General features: G+C 48.5%; 1 protein-coding gene across 2 annotated transcripts; it reads left to right on the top strand.

Moving 5' to 3' along the window:
* Nucleotides 1-3314: 3314 nt before the first annotated feature.
* Nucleotides 3315-24214, top strand: SLC1A5 (solute carrier family 1 member 5). 2 transcript variants are annotated; one of them, XM_003406711.4, is made up of 8 exons: nucleotides 3315-4501; nucleotides 7232-7274; nucleotides 7731-7790; nucleotides 9502-9668; nucleotides 18016-18249; nucleotides 18992-19186; nucleotides 19347-19481; nucleotides 21861-24214. In XM_003406711.4, the coding sequence occupies exons 1-8, from the start codon at nucleotides 3930-3932 to the stop codon at nucleotides 22093-22095; spliced, it is 1641 nt and encodes a 546-aa protein (XP_003406759.2). In that variant the 5' UTR covers nucleotides 3315-3929; the 3' UTR covers nucleotides 22096-24214. The 2 variants fall into 2 exon arrangements, with proteins under 2 accessions (XP_003406759.2, XP_064149945.1); XM_064293875.1 differs by lacking the exon at nucleotides 7232-7274 and having other exon boundaries at nucleotides 4215-4501.

The following is a 24214-nucleotide window of genomic DNA, read 5'->3' as shown; positions in this document are numbered from 1 at the left end:
CTCATTGCCCTTATTTACTCTTTCAAACCAATACAGCGGGATAGTGAGGGGTCTCATGAATTAGGTGAGATAACATCTGTTATCCTCCTGTTGCATCTTCTATCTTCCCGATGCTTCAGGGCTTTGCCCTTGCTCTTCCATCTTACTGGAAAGTTCTTCCCAAATCATTCCATGGTGGCGGGCTCTTTCTTTTCATTCAGGTCTCAGCTTAAATGTCACTTCCATGCAGTGGTCCATCCAGACCACCCCATCCTTTTCTGCCCATCTGTCAGCTCAAGTTTATTGCCTTGTTTACTGGCTGTCTCCGCTTGCTAGAATGCAAGCTGCCTGCAGGGCAGGGAGTTTTTGTTTTTTACTGCTGAAGTCCCCAGTACCTTAAACAGCAGTGGGCCCTTAGGAAGTGCTCAAGAAATATTGGTAGAATTAACGGAATGTTTAGGAACGATCGCTCTTGTTTTGTACCAAGGGTCACTGTGTACACGGTTGTGTTTACAACACTCACATTGACTCTGGGACAAATGAGGAAACTGAGGCATGGCTGGTGAGTATGGAGTCGAAATTTGAACGCATGTCCGTGTGATTCTGGTGCCCACACTCCTATAGTCTAGCACAGAACCAAACACATTAGAGGAGATGAACTGGTGTTTGTTGGATGTGACATTCAGACCAGGAGGCCAGGATGTGGGATGGGGCTTTCTGAAGCAGGCAGCTTTGAGGTTAGGAGGATTCAGGAGGGATCCATGTCCAGGAGGCCCAGGAAGCAGGTCCACGAGGTCATGTGTGCCTGGGTGAGAGGCCTTTGGAGCCTGGGCAGGTTCTTTTTTTAAATTGTGCTTCAGGTGAAAGTTTACAGCTCAAGTTAGGTTCCCATACAAAAATTTATACACTCCTTCTTATGTGGCCCTAGTTGCTCTGCCTATAATGTGATAGCACGCTCCTCCTTTCCATCCCGGATTTCCCATGCCATTCAACCAGCTCCTGTCCCTCTCTGCCTTCTCATCTCCCCTCTGGACAGGCGCTGCCCATTTAGTCTCGTCTTGAACCAAGAAGCACACACTTCACGAGTATCATTTTATGTCTTATAGTTCAGTCTAATCTTTGTCTGAAGAGTTGGCTTCGGGAATGGTTTTAGTTCTGGGATAATAGAGAGTCTGGGGGCCATGTCTTCTGGGGTTCCTCCAGTCTCAGTCAGACCATTAAGTCTGGTCTTTTTACGTGAATTTGAGTTCTGCACCCCACCTTTCTCCTGCTCCGTCAGGGACTCTGTTGGGTTCCCTTGTCAGGGCAGTCATTGGCGGGTAGCTGGGCAGGTTTTGAATTCAACCAGCCCTAGTACTTCACCATAAGCTCTTCAAGCTCCTTCCCATGCAGGCCTAGGACTAGGGTCTGGTATTGACCAGGAGGGAGGGCTCACCACCAGGGCCCAGTGTTGTCTGGAGTTGGTCAGGGTCTGAGCCTTATTCTATAGTAGTAATAGTAGACCTGTAGTGACCCTGTAGGACAGAGTAGAACTGCCCCATACGGTCTTCTAGGCTGTAATCTTTACAGGGCCACAGACCCGGTGTCACTACAGTTAAAATGCTTGGCTGCTAACCAAAACATCAGCAGTTCATATCCACCAGCGGCTCCGTGGGCGAAAGATGTGGCAGTCTGCTTCCCTAAAGATTTACAGGCTTGGGAACCCTCTGAGGCAGTCCTACTCTGTCTTATAGGGTCAGTATGAGTTGGAATCAACTCCACAGCAGTGGGTTTGGTTTTGTTGATACAATCTTTACAGGAGCAGATTACCAGGTTTTTTTTTTCCCTTGGAACTGCTGGTGGGTTCGAACCCCCAACCTTTCGGTTACAGCTGAATGCTTAACCTTTGCCACACCAGAGCTCCTTCCTCTCTCCACAGACCCTGATTATGCCCATCTGCAGAATGGGTGTAATAGTGGAACCAGCCTCATGTTATAGCTATGAAGAATCCAGCAGAAACAGGCATATACATTTGTCAAAAGTCAGCCAATATTACATAAAATTTGTGCATTTTATTGTATATAAATTTTACCTAAAAAGAAAAAGTGCTCTAAGCAAATATTGAACTCTGGTTAATAACATGTACACTGACGTATTTAGGGGAAGTGTACTTTTGCCTGTGAATTACTTTGACACGCATCAAAAAAAGATGAATGGAGAGGTGGATAAAAAGATAAATGGTAAACTGTTCATTGTAGAATATAGACGGTGTTCCCTGTGAAATTCTTTCCAACTTTTCTGTTTATTTGAAATAGTGGGGAAAAATGTGAAATAGAACTTCAAATTCCTAAAAAATAAACAGCTTTATTGGACCAATTGAGACTGGAGGCTACTCGAGGCTATTGCCCTGAGATACTCTTCAAATCCTGAACTGAAACTAACCCCTGAGGCCACCTAGTAGCTAAAAAACAAGTTTGGCTTACAAAATAATGAATGTCACCCATAGGTACTGTGCTGCTTTAAGATGTCACTTATATGAGACCAAAAGGTCAACAGTTACTTTAAAACAAAGATGAGAATGTGAGGGGGCAGGGAAATGAGATTAATGGAGTGGGACAACCAGAATGGAAATAATGAGAACGCTCAGCCTTGTGAAGAATGTAACCAATGTCACTGAACTTGTGTAGAAATTGCAATGTAAACCTTCACTGCAAACACAATAAAATATTATTAAAATAAATACATACATTGGGAAAAGATTCTGTGAAAGCCTTTTTAAAAGCATTAGTAACACAATCATTAAAATTGAATTGTCGCTTTGAAGGGGTGAATTGCAAATCGTGGTACCTACGCGGGGAGCGAATTGCAGTCCTGATGTCATGATAACCACCATTAATTGATGTGTCGCGTTTTGAACTGGAAACTTTTAAAAACAACTCCATCTCTTTTAAATCTTACATCACTGTGAACAATGAGTTTTATCAACTGCATTCGAGGGAACTGGATGGAGTTCTTAGATGCGGCTCAAGACAGAACTTATGACTTGAAGAGGGGGAGGTGATTTGCAAATGAACCACCAGACCCCGCGCGCCAGCGTTTCAGTCGCAGTGCTCAGCCCAATTTCTTCAGCGGGAAGAAGCTCCGTCTTAATGCCCCGCCCCAGGCCCCGCCCCCTCAAAGCCCCACCCCTGGAAATGACATTGTTATTTGCCTTTTACTATTTTTTTTTTTTTTGCCCTGCTGCAGCCTCAGCCCAGCTCCTCGCTTGCCAGAGGCTCCAAGAAGCCGTAGCCAATCGGACCGGCCCCCGCCTTCTCAAGCCCCGCCCCTGGCCTTAATCCTGGCAGCTTCCGCCAGGCGGGCTCAGAGCCACGCGGCGCGTCCGGGAGGTTACCTCTCCCGTAATAGCAGCTACCTCCCTGGGCCGCGGACGGCCGCCTTTCGCACCCAGGGGCCTGGATCGCCGCTCTCGGACCCAAGAGTCTGGGTCCCCTCTTCCTGGAGCTCCGTTTCCCGGCTCTCAGACCTAGGTGCCCCAGCTCTCGGTTTCCAGGACCCTGGTGCCCCGGGTGCCCGCCTCCCGGATCTAAACGCCCTGGATCTGCGCCACCAGGACTGAGCCTTCTGCAAACCTCTGCCACCTGGACCTAGGAGCCCAGGTCCTAGCCAGAGGAACTCTTGTATTTCCAACAACCAGGGCCTCCCAGCTTTTGGGCCCCTGAAACTTTCCTTCCCAATTTGGAATAGCAGAGGAACTCCAGCGCCCAGCCTAGGGAGCCCAGACACTCCAGCTTCCAAGAGCCAAGGACCTGGGGCTGTGAACTCCTAGCTCTAAGAAAACCATCCAACCCAAAGTTCCAGCCCGCAGGCGTTGTTACTCAACTCTCAGTCCTAAGGAACGTCGGCGACCTGGGAAGGAGCCCCAAGCTCTCCGAGCTTTTAGGCGTTAAGGAACCCCGGTTCTTCCCATCATGGTGGCTGATCCTCCCAGGTGCGACCCCAAAGGGTTCGCGGCGACGGCGGAGCCCATAGCTAACGGTGCCTCGACGTTGATCTCTATGGAGGATCAAGACGCTGCGGCCGGCGGCTGCTGCCGTTCCTGGGACCAGGTGCGCCGCTGCCTTCGCGCCAACCTGCTGGTGCTGCTGACCGTGGTGGCCGTGGCGGCGGGCGTGGCGCTGGGGCTGGGGGTGTCAGAGGCCGGCGGCGCGCTAGCATTGGGCCCCGCGCGCCTGGTGGCCTTCGCCTTCCCGGGCGAACTGCTGCTGCGCTTGCTGAGAATGATCATCCTGCCACTGGTGGTTTGTAGTCTGGTTGGCGGTGCCGCCAGTCTGGACCCCAGCGCGCTTGGCCGCCTGGGCGCATGGGCGCTGCTCTTTTTCCTGGGCACCACACTGCTCGCTTCGGCCCTCGGAGTGGGCTTGGCTCTGGCGCTGCAACCCGGCGCCGCCTTCGCCGCCATCAACGCCTCTGTCGGGGCCCTGGGCACTGGCGAAGCGGCCCCCAGCAAGGAGGTGCTGGATTCCTTCCTGGATCTCGTGAGGTCAGACCCCATCGCAGGCGGGGGGAGGGGACACGTGGACAGGAGCGGGGCTTTGGGTCCCCCTGAGCAGAGGCATCTCCAGGTCCTGGGGCAGAGGGGGCAGGTGAGGGGCTGTGGCCCCTTGAGGGTGGGGTACAGCGGGTGAGGCCAGACTCCCAGGGAAAGGACCTTCTCAATTTGGGGCTTGGATGCATGAGAGGACACCCCAGGAGTGTGATAGGCAAAGAGGACTCAGAAGGAAAAGAAAGAGTAGTGCTTGGAGGTCTTTAGCAGACATAGGAGGGACCTTATGAGAGGGAGAGACCCTGAGGGAAGCTTCTTGGGAAGGGATTTTTGGACACCCAAGGGCCCCAGAATGGAGCTCTGGATAAAGATTTGTAGCCAGGGTCAGAAGGCTTGGGACGCCAGGGTAGGGAGCCCCTGGACAACCTAGGCCCTCCACCTAACCCCAGGGCTCCCTGTCACATGTCCATGCTCCCTGCCCACATGTCACCCCGACACCTCAAGTTCTTTCCTCAATTTCCCTTCCTGTGCCCGCTTAGCTGGGGCCTGAGGGCTTCCCTTTATAGGCTTCCACTTTATATCTTCCTGGGCAGTCCCTCCACCACTAAGGCAGCCTTTCCATTCCGTTATTTCCTTCCCCACGGTAGGCTGCCTAGCAGCGGACCAATTAGAAAGGGCAGATTCTTCTCCCTCTCTGGCCTCTGGCTTCCCCCCACCCCCTCATGGCCATCCCCATTTGAAGAGGCAGACAGCTGGGTCCACAGGGCCCTGCCTTCCTGGCCTGCTGATTCAATGTCTCCAGGTGGGGAGCTTCCTGGAAGTGGTGGGAAGGAAATGATGAGTCACAGAGCAGGGTCCCCGGCCTCTGGGGCAGCAGCACATGCTGAGATGCCTGGGAGAGACTTGGTGCCCAGAAGTTGCCTAGGTACCCCTGGCTGAGGGAGATTAGCTGGGTCCTGGCCCAGCCCCAGCCTGGGTGGGTATAGGCTTCCTGTGGATGGGCACCCCCTCTCCATGGCTGTTTACGCACAGGCTTCCCCTGTGTTCCAAAAGAGTTGTAGCTTACACATGCCCGGACACTCAGGGACTTGGCTCTGACATCTCACATGGCCGCACAACCTTCTAACCAAGTGACTAAGCCACACACAGCTGGATGCAGGCACACAGACACTCAGCCGTAGCTGTAACATCTTACACAGCTGCACAATCTTATATCCAAGGCACACACAGCCACGCACAGACACACAACCTTATAACCAGGCGACATACAGCTATGCACAACTGGACGTAGCCACACAACCTTGCAACCAAGTGACACATAGCTGCACACAGCTGGCACAGGCACACAGAAACATTTGGTCTTGGCTGTAATGGCCACATAGCCTTACACCAGCTGTCACATGTATACCAGTGTACTCACACCTCATCAGGACAAACAACCACTTGATGACCTCACCGATCACACCAATGCCTAAACACACACTCAAGCGCAGAATACACATACACACATACACACTTCTACAAGGCCACACACCAACATGTTCACACCATGGCTACCACTTCACATGGCCTGGTCCCACACACCTGACTGCTAACCCTCCCCCCACCTGGATGCCAACACCTGACAAACTATACACTGACCCACAGAAATAGCGGTACGCCCACATCGTTGGTGAGAGGGAGTATGGGTAACGATTAGTACTACGGAGCCAGCCTAGCTGGATACAAACCCCAGTAACAGTGCTTATCCCAACAGTAGCACAGCGACTGGTTAAGAGCTCAGCTGCTAACCAAAAGGTTGGCAGCTGAAATCCACCAGCCGCTCCTTGGGAACCCTATGGGACAGTTCTACTTTGTCCTATGGGGCTGCTCTGAATAGGACTCGACTCGACGGCAGTGGGTTTGGGTTTTCTTTGATTTTCATCTCAAAGAGCTGTTGTGAGGATTATTGTTAGCTGCCATAGAGTTGGCCCCCAACTTATGGTGACCCCGTGTGTGTCAAAGTAGAGCTGCGCTCCGTAGGGTTTTCAATGGCTGATTTTTCGGAAGTTAATCATAGGGCCTTTCTTCTGAGGCGTCTCCAGGTGGACTCAAACCTCCAACCTCTCAGGTAGCAGCCAAGTTTGTTAAATGAGTTAGTTTACGTAAAGCACTTACGGCAGTGCCTGACACACAGAATGTGCTATAGACATGTCATCTGTTACTTTACTCTCATCTGGAGACGCACAAGGCCATCGTTGGATACCGCCACACAAGAACGTGCACACTCATGACACACAAAGCCATCCCTGTCACCCTCTCCTAGCCTCACACTGCCACCACACTCTCCAACCCACCTACTAGTCCCCAGGGACCAGCCCTCCCAGCCTCCAGCTCTTAGCCCTCAGCCCTCCAGAAGGAAGTGGCTGATGCAAGATGTGTAGGGTATTAAGTTTACCTCTTGGGGTGGGGCTGACGCCCTGGCTGATCCTGACCCAGCCTGCCTTGGGAAGCCAGCATTCCTCACTCCCAGCCACAGTCCCTCAGGGCCAGGGTACAGACCCAGGTCCAACTCTGCCTGACCAGACCCTGGCTGAGGCATGGGTGGGAGCCACGGGTATGCAAACAGGGTCTCAGAGGTTTTCTCCATCTGCTAAAAGGCCAGCCCACCACCCCCCAAGCACTCACTGCTCTACCGCCCTACCCCCCACCAGTTTCTAATAACCCCCCATATGTCTGTCTCTGCAGAAATATCTTCCCCTCCAACCTGGTGTCTGCAGCCTTCCGCTCAGTGAGTCCTCAGGGGTGTCCCGAGGGGCAGGGGGTGGCCAGGGTGGGGAGACAGCAAGTTGCAGCCCTTGCTGCCTGATTTGGGATGGTGCCTGGGAAAAAGCAGGTGCCCACATGCTTACAGGCAATATTAGAGGGTTCTTGGGTGACCTCTGAAACTCGTCCAGACCCCTTCTATCAAGAACTGAGAATACAGGCTCAGAGCGCCTTCTGGGAATCTCATTCTAGCTGTGTGGCCCTAAGCAAGTGTCTTGACCTCTCTGAGCCTCAGTTTCTACCTCTGGCAAGTGGGGGCATTAATAGTCCTACTTCAGTGGCGTTGCCAGCAGGATGGAATGAGCTGATGTTTAAGGATGCTTAGGGCAGGAGGGCAGGCTTTGGCCATTGTTGGCACCAGTACCAGGGTGAGGGAGCCTCTGTAATAATTGAAAGTCACTCTTCCCAATGCCCCCTGCAGTACACCACCTCCTATGAAATGAGACGGATCGCTGGAGACCAGAACGGAACACTGGTAAAGGTGAGAGCTAGGCAAGGGTGGTGGGAGCCGCGCCTATTGGTCCATTGCTCTGGTTCTATCTTGTTCCCTTACCCCTCCCCTGAGGTCTCCGAGTGGTGCAAACCTTTTGCACTCCATTACTATTCTGGAGGTTGGCAGTTTGAACCTACCTACCCAGTGTGCCACAGAAGAAAGGCCTGGCGATCTGCTTCCATAAAGATCACAGCCAAGAAAGCCCTATGGAGCAGTTCTACTCTGTAATACATGGGGTTACCATGAGTCAGGTTTGGTTTTGGGTTTTACACCCACCCCCAGCCTTTGTCTCCCCCATTGATCTTGTAAAATTTGGTGGACAATTTGATTTAAACTCTCTGTGGTCCCTTCAGTTTCCGTTTTTCTTTTTTCCTGCTGTTCGAACATCTCTGTATCTTGCCCCCTGTTCTCCCTTCCTTCTTTCTCTCTTCTTCCTTCTCCTCCCTGGTGTCCTGCCCCAGTCCCACACCCTCCCACCCATCCTCACCCTGACCGCCAAAGTGGTCTTTCTATTGAAGACACTGTGGCACTTTGTTTGTATCGGGCTATTGCTGTAACGAGCCTTGGTGTTGCAGTGGGTAAGCACTCGGCTGCAGTTAGCGGTTTGAACCCACCCACGGCTCCGAGGGAGAAAGGACATGGCGATGTCTTCCCGCAAAGATTACCCGTTGCCATCAAGTCAATTCTGACTCATAGTGACCCTGTAGGGCAGAGTAGAACTGCCCCATAGGACTTCCAAGGCTGTAATCTTTATGGAAGCTGAGTGCCACATCTTTCTCCCGTGGACTGGTTGGCAGGTCCAAACCCTGTAAAGATTACAGTCTAGGAAACTATGGGGCAGTTTTACTCTGGCACATTGGGTCGCTGTGAGTCAGAATCGACTCGACAGCGCACAACTGTTGTTTTGAGCCATCGAGTTGATCCCGACTCGTGGTGACCCCATCTGTGCGGAGCAGAACTGCTCCATAGGGTTTTCAAGGCTGTGACCTCTTGCAAGCAGATCACCAGGCCTTTCTTCTGAGGCACCTATGTGGGTTTGAATCGCTAACATTTCAGCTAGCAGTCAATCGCTGAACCATTTGTGCCATCTAGGGAACTATCACAGAGGTTTTTCGAAAGTCCAAACCTGACCCTGCCTCTCCTGTGCCTCAAAGCCCTGCTATGGTTCCCTAGTGCCCTCAGGAAAAAGAAAGCCCAGGCTCCTTGCCACAGTTCGTGAGGCCCTGCAAGGTTGGACCTCTGCCTGCCTGCCCAGCCTCATCTCGTGACCCTCTCTTCCAGTTCATTCCGCTCCAGCCACAGTGAATTTCATTCCATTCTTTCAATGCCCAAGTTGCTCTCATTTCAAGCCATTTTGTTTCTTCTTTCTAGAACCTTCTACCCCACCTCTTTACCTGGTTCACCTTCCCGCCCTCCAGGTGTCAGCTCTGATACTCCCTCTAGGAAGTCCTCCCTGACTCCTCCCAAGTTGGCCCCCTTTCTCAGTTCCCATGCTCCCCTGGCCTCCCCCACCTCAGCCCTGCCCACTCCAGCTTGCCCCTGGTGACTCCTCCCCCCCATCCTTGGACCTGGACTGTGAGTCTTCAGCAGGTGGGTCTGAGGAGCTGTCTTGTCACTGCTGGCTCCCAGCAGTTTCCAGGACAGGCCCTCAGTGACAGTATCTGTGCAGGTTGACTGAATTCCCTGCTCCTGCCTGCAGGTGCCCCTGGGGGGTGAGGTGGAAGGAATGAACATCCTGGGCCTGGTGGTGTTTGCCATCGTCTTGGGTGTGGCCTTGCGGAAGCTGGGGCCTGAGGGGGAGCTACTTATCAACTTCTTCAACTCCTTCAATGATGCCACCATGGTGCTGGTCTCCTGGATCATGTGGTAGGTGGTGGGAGAAAGGGCTGCAGGTGTTGGGTGGGAGGGCTGGCCACAGGCAGGCAGGGCTCATCTGTGCAGGGTGGGGGACCCTCCCATCTGCTTCCTGGACCTAGATGGCCTGGATTCCAATCCAGCATCTACCATTTCCTGGCTGTGTGGACTCTCTATGCCTCAGTTTCCCCTCCATTGTTAACTTTGTCATGGAGTTAGCCCTCGACTCATCGCAACCCCATGCATAACAACACAACATTGCCTAGTCCTGCACCATCCCCATGATCGGCTGAGGATCACTGTGATCCACAGGGTTTTCATTGGCTGAGTTTTAGAAGTAGATTGCCAGGCCTTTCTTCCTAGTCCATCTTAATCTGGAAGCGCCACTGAAACCTGTCCAGCGTCATAGCAACATGCAAGCCTCCACTGACGGATGGGTCACGGCTGCACACGAAGTGCATTGGCTGGGAATCGAACCTGAGTCTCCCACATGGAAGGCGAGAATTCTACCACTGAACTACGATTATAGTCAGGCTTAAATGAGTTAAGACGTGTAAAATTCTTGGGACAGTACCTGGCCTATAGCGTACCTGCAGTAAACAATAATAGCTAATATTTATCGACTGCCTTATATGTAGCTTGTACGTATAGCCCACTGGCTGAAATCCTAGCTGCACAGGCGGCTGGGAAATGTTGCCTTTCTTCTGTTCCTAAAGAAGAAAATGGGTATTTGGAAGGTAATTATCCATGGTAATAATTGTATTAGTTTCCTGTGACTGCCATAACAAAATACCACAAACTGCATGGCTTAAAACAACAGAAATTTATTCTGTCACATTACAGGAGGCCAGAAGTCTGAAATTAGGGTGTGGGCAGGGTTGTTTTCTTCTGGAGGCTCTGAAGGAGAATCCATTCCCTGCCTCTCTCCTAGCTTCTGGTGGCTTCCGGCAGTCCTTGGCATTCCTCAGCGTGTAGACACGTCACGGCAATCTCTGCCTCCACCTTCACATTACCTTCTTCTCTGTGTCCTCTCCTTTTTTCTTTTTTTAATTTTGTTTTGTTGTTGTTGTTGAGAGTATACACAGCAAAACATACACAAATTCAATCATTTCTGCACGTATAATTCAGTGACACTGATTACATTCTACGAGTTCTGCAACCATTCGCCCTCTTTTTCTGAGTTGTTCCTCTCCCATTAACATAAATTCACCTACCCCCTAAGGATCCTATCTGATCTTATGAGTTACTATTGTCACTTTGATCCCATATAGATAGTTCTTAAGAGAGCATAATGCTCAAGGTAGACATTTTTTACTAGTTTAGCTAAACAATTTTTTTTTTTATTGTTTGGTTTTAAGAAGACTTCAGGGGATATTTTTGGTTTAAGGTTTAAAGATTATATCAGGGCAATAGTTCAGGGGTTCATCCAGCCCACTTGGCTCCATAAAGTCTGGAGTCCATGAGAATTTGAAATTCTGTTCTGCATTTTCCCCCTTTTAATCGTGATTCCTCTATAGAATCTCTGATCAAAATGTTGAGTGTCTTAGTCATCTAGTGCTGCTATAACAGAAATGCCACAAGTGGATGGCTTTAACAAAGAGAAATTTATTCTCTCACAGTGTAGTAGGCTGCAAGTCCAAATTCAGGGTGTCAGCTCCAGGGAAAGCTTTCTCTCTCTGTTGGCTCTGGAAGAAGGTCCTTGTCATCAATCTTCCCCTGGTAGAGGAGTTTCTCAGTGCAGGGACCCCAGGTCCAAAGGATTCACTGTTCTCCTGGCTCTTGTTTCTTGGCGGTTTGAGGTCCCCATGTTTCTCTGCTTGCTTCTCTCTTTTATATCTCAAAACAGATTGGCTTAAGACACAATCTAATCTTGTAGATTTCCTCATTAACATAACTGCTGCCAATCCCACCTCGTTAACATTATAGAGATAGGATTTACAACACACAGGAAAATCACATCAGATGACAAAATGGTGAATGATCACACAACACTGGGAATCATAGCCTAGCCAAATTGATACACGTATTTTGGGGGGACACAATTCAAGTCATGACATTCCACTCTTTAGCCCCCCAAAAATTCATGTCCTTGCTACATGTAAGACACAGTCACCCCATCGTATCATAGCAAAAGTCTTAATTCAACTCCAAGTTCAAAATTCAAAAATTCCCCTTCATCTGTGAAATCTAGAATACAAGTTAGCTGCTTCCAAAGTACAATGGTGGAACAGGCACAAGCTAGACATTTCTATTACAAATGGGAGAAATTGGAGGGAAAGAAGGGATAACAGGCACCAAGCAAGTCAGCAGAACACGTTACATTAGCCCTCAAGGCCTGAAAATAATTCTCTGTTCTCTGAGACCATTTACACAATGGCCCTGCCCTCCAGACTCTAGATATTGGCCACACTGTCGGGATTCTGAGTGGAGGCCCATCTGCCCTGGGCTTTAGCTCCACCTTCCAGGCCCACTGGGACGGCAGCTCTGCTCTCTAAGCTTTAGGCATACCCTTCTCCTAGTCCATCTGAGCCGCGACTCCACCTTTAGAGACCCCAGAGATCGTGGCCATACGCTTTGAGGCTGAGGCAGCTCTGCTTCCTGTGTTCCTTGTCTCTTCACCTTCTGTATCCTGGTTCCTTGTTCTCTCAGCCCCTGGGGCCTCACCGCCCACGTCTGTGCTGCTTCGCTCAGGCAAGTGTTCCAAAGCTCTTTAACTCCACTGATAAGTGCTTGGAGGTACCTAACTCTGCCGGGAAACTTTGGCTGGAAGGCAGTCAGCTCTCTTGCTCCATGGGTTGGGTCCAGTGCTGTCTCAAGCTGCTCTCCTGGTTCTGCTATTGCTGGTTCTCTGATGCTGCTTCTCACCATTTGCACCACGTCTGGTGTAACAGCTCCCATTTCCTTCTGAGCCCTCATGAGAATTGTGTTTGATGTCCGTAATTCCACCAACAGTCTCTTCAAGGCAATCTAGGCTTTTACTGTTAAGCGCTTTAAAACTTTTCCAACCTCTATTCATTCACAGCTTCAAAATTACTTCCACATTTAAGTATTTATTAGAGCAGCACCCCACTACCGGTACCAAATTCTGTCTTAGTCATCTAATGCTGCTATAACAGAAATACCACAAGCGGATGGCTTTAACAAAGAGAAATTTATTCTCTCACAGTTCAGTAGGCTAGAAGTCCAAATTTAGGGCATCAGCTCCAGGGGAAGGCTTTCTGTGTCAGCTCTGGGAGAAGGTCCTTATCATCAATCTTCCCGTGGTCTAGGAGCTTCTCTGTGCAGGAACCTCGGGTCCAAAGGATGCACTCTGCTCCTGGTGCTGCTTTCTTGGTGGTATGAGGTTTCCCTGTCTCTCTGCTTGCTTCTATCTTTTATATCTCAAAAGAGATTGGTTTAAGACACAACCTAATCATGTAGATTGAGTCTTGCTTCATTAATATAACTGCCACTAATCTCATCTCATTAACATCATAGAGTTTGCATACACGTAGGAAAATCACATCAGATGACAAAATGGACAATCACACAACACTGGGAATCATGGTCTAGCCAAACTGATACACATTTTGGCGGGGGGGGGTGGGGGACACAATTCAAACCATGACACTGAGTAACAGTAGCCAGGCACCATCCACTCCTGTCTTATGGTACAGAAGGCAGTTAGTTGTTCATGGAGGCAGTTAGCCACACATTCCATGTGTCCTCTGATAAGGATACCAGTCATTGGATTTAGAGCCACCCTAAACCCAGGATGATCTTATCTTCATATCCTTAAAGACAACTGCAAAGACCCTATTTCCAAATAAGGTCACATTCTTTGGTTACAGTGGATCTGAATTTTGGGAGCACACTATTCCATTCACAACAACAGTTGAGCAGTCAAGAAGTGATTTGGGAAGCCCTTCTGACTAGGAGGCTGACACCCTTGAGATCTTGACTCCAGGAAAGGGTGATGATAATCCTGCCTGAAGTTATATTGCTGTTAGGTGCCCTCAGGTCGGTTCTGAATCGAAGCGACCCTATGAACAACAGAATGAAACACTGCCTGGTCCTGTGCCATCCTCACAATTGTTAATATGTTGGAGCCCATTATTGCAGACACTGCGTCAATCCATCTCGTTGAGGGTCTTCTCTTTATCTCTGACCCTTTACCAAGCATGATGTCCTTCTCCAGGGATTGGTCCATCCAGCTAGCATGTCCAAAGTATGTGAGACAAAGTCTTGCCATCCTTGCTTCTAAGGAGCATTCTGGCTATATTTCTTCCAAGACAGACTTGTTCATTCTTCTGGCAGTCCACGATATATTCGATATTCTTCTCCAACACCGTTATTCAAAGGCATCAATTCTTCTTCAGTCTTCCTTATTCACTGTCCAGCTTTCGCATGCATGTGAGGCGATTGAAAACACCACGGCTTGGGCCAGGCGCACCTTAGTCCTCAAAGTGACATCTTTGGTTTTCAACACTTTAAAGAGGTCTTTTGCAGCAAATTTGCCCAATGCAATGCGTCCTTTGAATTTTTGACTGCTATTCCCAAGGGCATTGATTGTGGATCCAAGTAAAATGAAATCCTTGACAACTTTAATCTTCTCTCCCTTATTGGCCCAGTTGTGAGGATTTTTGTTTTCTTTATGTTAGGTATAATTCATACCGAAGTCAGTAGTCTTTGATCTTCATCAGTAAATGCTTCAAGTCCTTTTCACTTTCAGAAAGCAAGGTTGTGTCCTCTGCATATCACATATAATGAGTCTTATACCAATCCTGATGCCACATTCTTCATATACCCTGATTTTTCACATTATTTGCTCAGCATACAGATTGAATCAGCATGGTGAAAGGATGCAACCCTGACACACACCTTTCTTGATTTTAAACCACACAGCATCCCTTTGTTCTATTCGAATGACTGCCACTTGATCTTTGTACAGGTTCTGCATAAGTACAATTAAGTGTTCTGAAATTCCCATTCTTTGCAATGTTATCCATAATTTGTTATGATCCACACAGTCGAATGCCTTTGCAGAGTCAATAAAACATAGGTGAACATCCCTCTGGTATTCTCTGCTTTCAGCCAAGATCGATCTGACATCAGGAATGATATCCCTTGCTCCACATGCTCTTCTGAATCTGGCTTGACTTTCTGGCAGTTCCCTATTGATGTACTGCTGCAGCCATTTTCAAATGATCTTCAGCAATATTTTACTTGCGTTTGATATTAATGATATTGTTCAATAATTTCCGCATTCAGTTGAATCACCTGTCTTTGGAATGGGGACATATATGGACCTCTTCCAGTTCGTTGGCCAGGTAGCTGTCCTCCAAATTTCTTGGCATAGACTGGTGAGCGTCTCCAGAGCTGCATCCAGTTGTTGAAACATTTCAATTGGTATTCCGTCAATTCTCGGAGCCTTGTTTTTTGTCAATGCCTTCAGTGCAGCTTGGACTTCTTCCTTCAGTACTGTTGATTCTTGATCATATGCCACCTCTTGCCATATGCCACGGCTGAATGTCAACCAATTCTTTTCGGTATAGTGAGTGTGTATTCCTTCCATCTTTTTTTTATGCTCCCTGCATGGTTCAATATTTTGCCCATAGAATCCTTCAATATTGCAAGTTAAGGCTTGAATTTTTTCTTCAGTTGTTTCAGCTTGACAAATGTCAAATGTGTTCTTCCCTTTTGGTTTTTTATCTCCAGGTCTTTGCACATTTCATTATAATACTTCACTTTGTCTCCTGACCTGCCCTTTAAAATCTGTTCAGCTCTTTTTCGTGATTATTTCTTCCTTTTGCTTTAGCTATTCTGTGTTCAAGAGCAAGTTTCAGAGTCTCTTCTGTCATCTGTTTTGGTCTTTTCTTTCTTTTTTAATGACCTTTTGCTTTCTTCATGTTTGATGTCACCCCACAACTTGTCTGATCTTCAATCATTAGTATTCAATATGTCAAATCCATTCTTGAGATGGTCTCCAAATTCAGGCGGGATATACACAAGGTCGTACTTTGGCTCTTATGGACTTGTTCTAATTTTCTTCAGCTTCAACTTAAACTTGCATATGAGCAATTGATGGTTTGTTCCACAGTTTTTTTTCCACAGTTGGCCCCTGGCCTTGTTCTAACTGATGATATTGAGCTTCTCCATCATCTCTTTCCACAGATGTAGTCAATTTGATTCCTGTGTATTCCACCTGGCGAGGCCCACATGTATGGTCGCCATTTATGTTGTTGAAAATGAAGAAGTCATTGGTCTTGCAAAATTCTATCATGCAACCTTTAGCGTCGTTTCTATCACCAAAGCCATATTTCCCAACTACTGATCGTTCTTTGTTTCCAACTTTTGCATTCCAATCACCAGTAATTATCAATGCTTCTTGGTTGCATGTTTGATCAATTTCAGACTGCAGAAGTTGGTAAAAACCTTGAAGTTCCTCATCTTTGTTATTAGCAGTTTGTGCGTAAATTTGAATACTAGTCATATTTACTGGTCTTCCTTGTAGGCGTATGGAAATTATCCTATCACTGACAGCATTGTACTTCATGGTAGATCTTGAAATGTTCTTTTTGACAATGAATGCGATGCCATTTCTCTTTAATTTGTCATTCCCAGCATGGTAGACCATATGATTCTCTGATTCAAAATGACCAACCAGTCCATTTCAGCTCACTAATGCCTAGAATATTGATCTTTATGCATTCCATTTCATTTTTGACCACTTCCAATTTTCCTGGATTCATACTTTGTACCTTCCATGTTCTGATTATTAATGGATGTTTGCAGCTGTTTCTTCTATTTTGAGTCGTGCCACATCAGCAAATGAAGGTCCAAAAAGCTTTACTCCATCCGTATTAAGGTCAACTCTACTTTGAGGAGGCAGCTCTTCCCCAGTTGTATTTTTAGTGACTTCCACCCTGAGGGGCTCATCTTCCAGCACTATATCAGGCAGTGTTCTGCTGCTATTTATGAGATTTTCACTGGCCAATATATTTAGAAGTAGATCACCAGGTCGTTCTTCCTAGTCTGTCTCAGTCTGGACGCTCCGCTGAAATCTGTCCATCGTGGATGACCCTGCTGGTATTTGAAATACCAGTGGGATAGCTTCCAGCATCGCAGCAACACACAAGCCACCACAGTGCAACAAACTGACAGACGAGTGGTGGGCCTGAAGTTTACTGATCACTTATTGTGTACAGAAAAGGAGCCCTGATTGTTCAGTGGTTCAGCACCCGGCTGCTCACTGAGAGGTCGGCAGCTGGATCCCACCAGCCAGTCTACAGGAGAAAGACGTGGCATTCAGCTTCTGTAAAGATTACAGTCTCGGAAACCCCATAGGCAGTTCTGCTCTGTCCTATAGGGTCATTATGAGTTGGAACGGACTCAATGGCGATGAGCTTGGGTTTTTTTTTTTTTTTTATTATTATTGTATACAGTAGGCTTTAAACTCAGCATCTCATTGAATCTTCCCGACATTCCTGTGAAGCTTAGCATTACTGTCCCTGTTTCACAGATCTATTCGATTTTGTTTAATTCAATGACAGCAGTGAGGGACTCATAATAGGAGCTCTCTCGTGGGGTTGTTGCCGAGATGCGATCACGTTCAAGGGCCCAGTGTGATCATCAGCGCACGATACCTTGTTGTTGTTAGTAGCCGGTGAGTCCAGTCTGTTCCCGCTCATGGTGTTCCCGTGGGTTACAGGGTTTTGGCTGTAATCTTTACCAAAGCAGATCGCCAGAACTTTCTGTCGTGGTGCTGCACCGTGGGTTCAAGCTGTCAACCTTTAGGTTAGCAGTTGAGCACAAACTATTTGCACCACTGGTTGTTATTAAGAAATGATATATGGCCTCTTTATATCTCATGATGTGGTAAGATTATGTATTGGTTCAAGTAAACACTGTAACAAAGAAATCCAGAAATTTCTTGCATGTTCAGTGTAAACCCCAGGCTATATTCTCTAAAGGCGTAGCTGCAAGGCAGGCGGAAGGGAGGGGAGGGGAGGATGGCTCCAGAAGTTTCCATGAGCCAGGCCTGGAAGTGATGCCCATACCTTCGGCATATGATACCCCGGTGGCGGCTCCTGCTGGGAAGTGTGGTCACCCTGTGTGCCCACCCGCCCCCTTCCCCTGACTCAGGCCCTGCCCACCACTAAGGCCCCACCCACCACCAGCCTAGACTCAGTGATTGAACATGACTGAATCTCCACAACAACCCCAGGAGGGAGCTCCTATTATGAGTGCCTTGCTGCTCTCCTTGAATTAAACAAAATCTAATAGATCTGAAAAACAGGGACAGCAATGCTAATGTGTGCCTGGCTCCTAGCTCAGTGGGCACCTGGTCAGACGCAGCAATCTGTCTCCTGGTGATTAGGTATGCCCCTGTGGGCATCTTGTTCCTGGTGGCCAGCAAGATCGTGGAGATGGAGGACGTGGGGATACTCTTCGCCAGTCTGGGCAAATACATCTTGTGCTGCCTGCTGGGCCACACCATCCACGGCCTCCTGGTGTTGCCCCTCATCTACTTCCTGTTCACCCGCAAGAACCCCTACCAATTCCTGTGGGGCATCATGACCCCGCTGGCCACTGCCTTCGGAACCTCTTCCAGGTGTGTGTGGGGGGAACCAGGATGGGAGTTTGAATCTAGGGGGCTTGGCTTGTGGAAAGGGGGTTAGGTGTTTGAAGATCCCAGAAATTTTGTTTGGGAAGGTTAGATCTGGGTTCAGGGGACATACTTTCATAAATTTCTCAGAAGGTTCTGGATTCCGCCCCCCTTAAAAAAGTTAAGAAACCACTGCCATAGAAATGGCTTCCTCCCTTCCTGAGAACCAGGCCTTTAGCAACTGACCTCTTCCCTCCCAACACCCCCACCCCAGGGGACTCTATGTGCCACCCTGGACCCATCCTCTGGGCACTCCCTCCACCTGTCTCCTTGGTATACGTTCTTCCCTGGAGGTCCTGCCCCGCAGCTCCATTCCACAGACAAGAGGGATTCTTAGCTGGGGTCCATTATTGATGGAGGGGAAGCGGGGAGGGTCAGTGCGTACTTACAAGCAAGTTTTTGCATTCGGGCGCAAATTTTTGCATTTTAGAACTTAGGTGCAAATGTTTGCGTGTATTTTGATGGGGGAAGGTCCATGCCCTCCCAGGGAGTCCCAGATCCATGTATTTTGGAATCCTGGCATTCTGTGGAATGCCTAGAACCCTCTGGGAAAAGCATGGCCAGTTGCCGGAGTGTGGGTAGTGCCTGGGGGCGGCAGGGGGCGGGGTCTAGGGGTGGTCTGGGCTGGTGGGCGGGCCAGCAGGGTGAATTAACCAACCCAGTATGGTGGTGTTCTCTTCCCGTGCAGCTCTGCCACGCTGCCCCTGATGATGAAGTGCGTGGAGGAGAAGAACGGCGTGTCCAGGCACATCAGCCGCTTCATCCTGCCCATCGGCGCCACCGTCAACATGGACGGTGCGGCGCTCTTCCAGTGCGTGGCTGCCGTGTTCATTGCCCAGCTCAACCAGAAGCCCCTGGACTTAGTAAAGATCATCACCATCCTGTGAGTGAAGGTGGCAGAGCTGTGTCCCCTGACCCACCTGACCCCTTCGGCTGAGAATGGGCACAGGCTGGGAGCACCACCCTGGGGAGTGGGACTCTTCCGGCAGCCTCTCCTACTGCCGGGGGCCCTCCATGACCTCCTGTTTTCCATAACCCCACAGGGTCACTGCCACAGCGTCCAGCGTGGGGGCAGCAGGCATCCCTGCCGGAGGGGTCCTCACTCTGGCCATCATCCTTGAAGCTGTCAGCCTGCCCGTTCACGACCTCTCCTTGATCCTGGCTGTGGACTGGCTGGTGTAAGTGTGGGTTTGGGGCTTCTGGAGGGCCCAGGGGTACCCCAAGGGAAGGGTGTGAATGAGAGAGTCATTAAGAACCTCTGAGTAGAGGAGTTGTGGAGGAAGGAGTTCTAGAGGAAAGAGAGTAGGACCTTAAGTGCTCCAGTAAGAGGAAGGGATGGGATCTTTGGGGTTCTAAGGAGAACCTTAGAAAGGCAGTGTACTCCAGTGGATAATAGAGCAGACCAATAGGCCAAACTACCCGGGTTCAAATCTCAGCTCCACCATTTACCCGTTATTATGACTTTTGGGCAAGTATGTAAATCTCCTTGTGCCTCAGTATCTCCATCTGTAAAGTGGGGATGGTCAGGTTGCGGATTAGATGACTGAATACATACAGCTCCCTTAAACAACACCCAGAGAGCAGTAAATGCTAAATACTTGTTAGCTGTCACAATTAAGCTGTTAAGTGTATAAAAATTGGAAAACAGCCGGGCACTTCCTCAAAAAGTTTAACATAGACTTACCGTGTTGTTGTCAGTTGCTGTCATGTCGATTCTAACTCGTGGAGACTCTGTGTGTGCAGAGTAGAACTGCTCCATAGGGTTTTCAAGGCTGTGACCTTTCAGAGCTAGATCGCCAGGCCTGTCTCGGTGGCAGGTTTGAACTGCCGACCTTTTAGATAGTAGTCGAGCACCTAACTGTTTGTACCACCCAGGAACTCTCTGACCCATTAATTCCATTTCTAGGTATATACTCAAGAGAATTTAAAACGTGCCCACACAAAAACTTGAACACAAGCTTTCATTACAGCATTATTTATAATAGTCAAAAAGTGGAAATAACCCAAATGTTCGTTGACCCAAATATGCCAATTCATATATTAAATGGATGTACTACATTTTGTTTATCTAAACAATGCAATGTTCTTCAACCGTAAAAAAGAATGAAGTCCTGATATATGCCACAATGTGGATGAACCTTGAAAACATCATGCTGAGTGAAAGAAGCCAGTCACAAAAGACCAAATCTGGGCACAGTGGTTAAGAGTTCGGCTGCTAACCAGAAGGTTGGCAGTTAGAATCCACCAGCTTCTCCTTGGAAACCCTATGAGGCTGTTCTACTCAGTCCTATAGGGTCACTATGAGTGGGAGTCAGCTAGACAGCAACAGGTTGACAAATTGATATGAAATGTCCAAAACCCACTGCCATCAAGTTGATTCTGACTCATAGCAACCCTATAGGTCAGAGTAGAACTGCCCCATAGGATTTCCAAGGCTGTAACCCTTACTGAAGCAGACTGCCACGTCTTTCTCCCATGAAGAGGCTGGTGGGTTTGAACCACTGACCTTTCGGTTAGCAGCTGAGCACTTTAATCACTGCAACACCAGGGCTTCTACTGTGAAATGTCCACAGCAGGCAAATCTGTAGAGAAAGAAAATAGATTAGTGGTTGCCAGGGGTGGGCGTATAGGGCAAGTGGAAGTGGGGGTGACTGCTAATGGGTGGTGTTCCTTTTTGGGGTGATAAAAATGTTCTGGAATTAGGTCGTGGTAATGGTTGCGGAGTCCTGGTGGCACAGTGGTTAAGAGCTCAGGCTGCTAACCAGAAGGTCGGCAGTTCAAATCCACCAGTTGCTCCTTGGAAATCCTATGGGGCAGGGCAGTTCTACTCTGTCCTGTAGGGTTGCTATGAGTCCGAATCGACTTGATGGCAATAAGTTGGGTTGGTTTTGGTTAACGTTGCATAGGAGTTCCTGGGTGGTAGAAGTGTTTGAACACTCAGCTACTAACCAAAAGGCTGGTGGTTCGAATCCACATAGAAGTACCTTGGAAGAAAGGCCTGTTTTTCAAAATGGCTGAATAAATAAGTAGGAAAGAAAAAGAGATCCTTAGGATTCTAGGGAAGAGAAAGGTTTGATGGTGAAGTTTGGTATTCCAGGGAGGAAAGGAGGGATGGATGGGTCTTCCGTAGCCCCAGGAAAGGGGAGAGATGACTTTTTGAGGTTCCAGAAGAAACCAGTCATTTGTATTGTTGGAAGAAGCATCATTTGGGGTCCAGGGAGGCTAGAGAAGGAGTTCCTTGGGTTTCTAAAGGAGAAGAAGTGTGATGAAACCCTTTGGGCTTCTAAGGGAGGGGAGGGAGATATGGTTCTAGATGAAGGATTCTAGATTGAGAGATCTTTGATGATCTAGAAGGAAGAGACCTTTAGGATCCTGGGAGGATGGCAGGATGAGCTTCTGGGTCTAGGAGTGGGATATAGGGTTCCATGAGGGAGGAGGCACAAGGGGCGCTTCAGGATTTCAGAGGGAGAGAGGCAGGAGGGCTGGGCCTTGGTCCCTCCCTTGTCCTTCCCTCCCACTCACTTCCCCATTGTTCTGCTCCCCTCCCCCCACCCCAGGGACCGTTCGTGTACCGTCCTCAATGTGGAAGGTGATGCCTTTGGCGCGGGACTCCTCCAAAATTACGTGGATCGCACAGAGTCAAGGAGCCCGGTGCCTGAGCTGATCCATGTGAAGAGCGAGACACCCCTACCTCAGCTGTCAGCCCCAACCGAGGAAGGAAACCCCCTCCTCAAACCCTATCCAGGCCCCGCTGGGGATGCTGACACTTTCGAAAAGGAATCTGTCATGTAAATGCTGGTAGGGACCTTCCCTGCCCCGATGGGGGTAGGGGGCGCTTTGGACACTAGAATCATGTGGGATGGATGAATGGACAAAGTGGGGTTCAGGGGGCCCCACGCATACGCACCAGGGAGCCAGAGGCCCCAGCCTCCTCCCTGCCATCAGATCTTGGTGGCTGTGCTGCAGGGGTGTATATGGATGTGTGTATGTGTGTTTCCCAAATCTCCCCAGTCCTCAACTCCTGGCCTCCAACCAGGGCTAGGAAACCATGAGACGGAGAAGCATCTGTTCCCCCAACTCCACCCCAAAAGTCTGCCAGACCTCCCCCTTTCTCAGGGTACAAGCCATGATATAGAATTGTACCCTCTTTGAGGGAAGGATGTTCTGACGGAATGACTGCTCCTTTGCTGGTTACTGTTGGTGGCTGTGGTGTGTGTGTGTGTGTGTGTGTGTGTGTGTGTGTGTGTGTGTGTGCGCATGCATGTGTATGCATGTGTGGTGTATGTTGCCTGTGACCACCCTACTCTCTGCACGGTACGTCCTGCCCTGTCCCCAGGCCCTCTGTTCGCTCCCCAGTAAAAACATTCCCGAGACCCTGGGGGAGACTGAGGACAAATACTGCTGTCACTCCAGAGTACCTTTTTTTAGCAAAAAAATAGAGTGTCAAGTGTATCTAATAGGTAGTTTTTTTAGAATTTGATTAAACGCACTAGCCACCACCAAGGGAAAAAAAAAAGATAAATTGGACTTTATTAAAATAAAACGTCTGTTCATCAAAAAACACAACAAAAAGACCAGACTTACTGGTCTGACAAGAGATGGGAGGAACCCCAGAGACTGTCGCCCCTGGATACCTTGCTAACTCAGATCTGAAGCCACTCCCAAAGCCCACCTTTCAGCCAAAGATTAGACAGGCCTATAAAACAAACAATAACACATGTGAGAAACGTGCTTCTTAGATCAATCAAGTAGGTGAGACCAAATGGGCAATACCTGCCCAAAAGCAAAGACGAGAAGGCAAGAAGGGTCAGGAAAACTGGACGAATGGACACAGAGAACCCAGGGCATAAAGGGAAAGGGGTGCTGACACGTTGTGGGGATTGTAACCAATGTCACAAAACAATTTGTATGTAAATTTTTTAATAAACTGATTTATGCTCTAAACTTTCACCTAAAGCACAATAGAATTTTATTTATTGTTATTCCTTTTTTTGTTGTTTTAATTGTGCTTTAAGTGGAAGTTTACAATTCAAGTCAGTTTCTCATACAAACACTAATACACACATGGATATGTAACCCTAGTTGCTCTCCCTACAATGTGGCAGCATACTCCTTCTCTCCACCCTGTATTTCCCGTGTCCATTCAGTCAGCTCCTGTCCCCATCTGCCTTCTCATCTCACCTCCAGACAGGAGCTACCCACGTAGTCTTAATGTGTCTACCTGAAGCACACTCCTCAGCAGTGTCATTTTATGTCTTATAAAAAAAAATGTCTTATAGTTCAGTCTAATCCTTGTCTAAAGAGTTAGCTTCAAGAATGGTTTTATTTCTGGCCTAACAGAGAGTCCAGGGGCCATATCCTCTGGGGTCACTCCAGTCTCAGACCATTAAGTCTGGTCTTTTTACAATTTGATGTCTGCATCCCACTTTTCTCCTGCTCCATCAAGGATTCTCTGTTGTGTTCCCTATTAGGGCAGTCATTGGTGGTAGCTGGGCACCATCTAGTTCTTCTGGTGTCAGGCAGATATAGTCTCTGGTTTATGTGGCCCTTTCTTTCTCTGGGCTCATATTTTCCTTGTCTTTGGTGTTCTTCATTCTCCTTTGCTCCAGGTGGGTTGAGACCAATTGATGCATCTTAGATGGCTGCTCGCTAGCTTTTAAGACCCCAGACACCACTCACCAAAGTGGAATGCAGAACATTTTCTTAATAAACTTTGTTATGCTAATTGACCTAGATGTCTGCTGAAACCATGGTCCCCAGACCCCTGCCCATGCTACCCTGTCCTTCAAAGTGTTTGGTTGTATTCTGGAAACTTCTTAGCTTTTGGATTAGCCCAGTTGTGCTGACTTCCCCTGTATTACACAATAAAATTAAAAAAAAAAAAAAGCAAACTATTAGAAAATACAATGAG

This window comes from Loxodonta africana, chromosome 11 (assembly GCF_030014295.1).
Source record: "Loxodonta africana isolate mLoxAfr1 chromosome 11, mLoxAfr1.hap2, whole genome shotgun sequence".
NCBI classification, from domain to species: Eukaryota; Metazoa; Chordata; class Mammalia; order Proboscidea; family Elephantidae; genus Loxodonta; species Loxodonta africana.
Note: the sequence above shows the minus strand (reverse complement) of the source record. Positions and strands in the feature narration are given on the sequence as shown.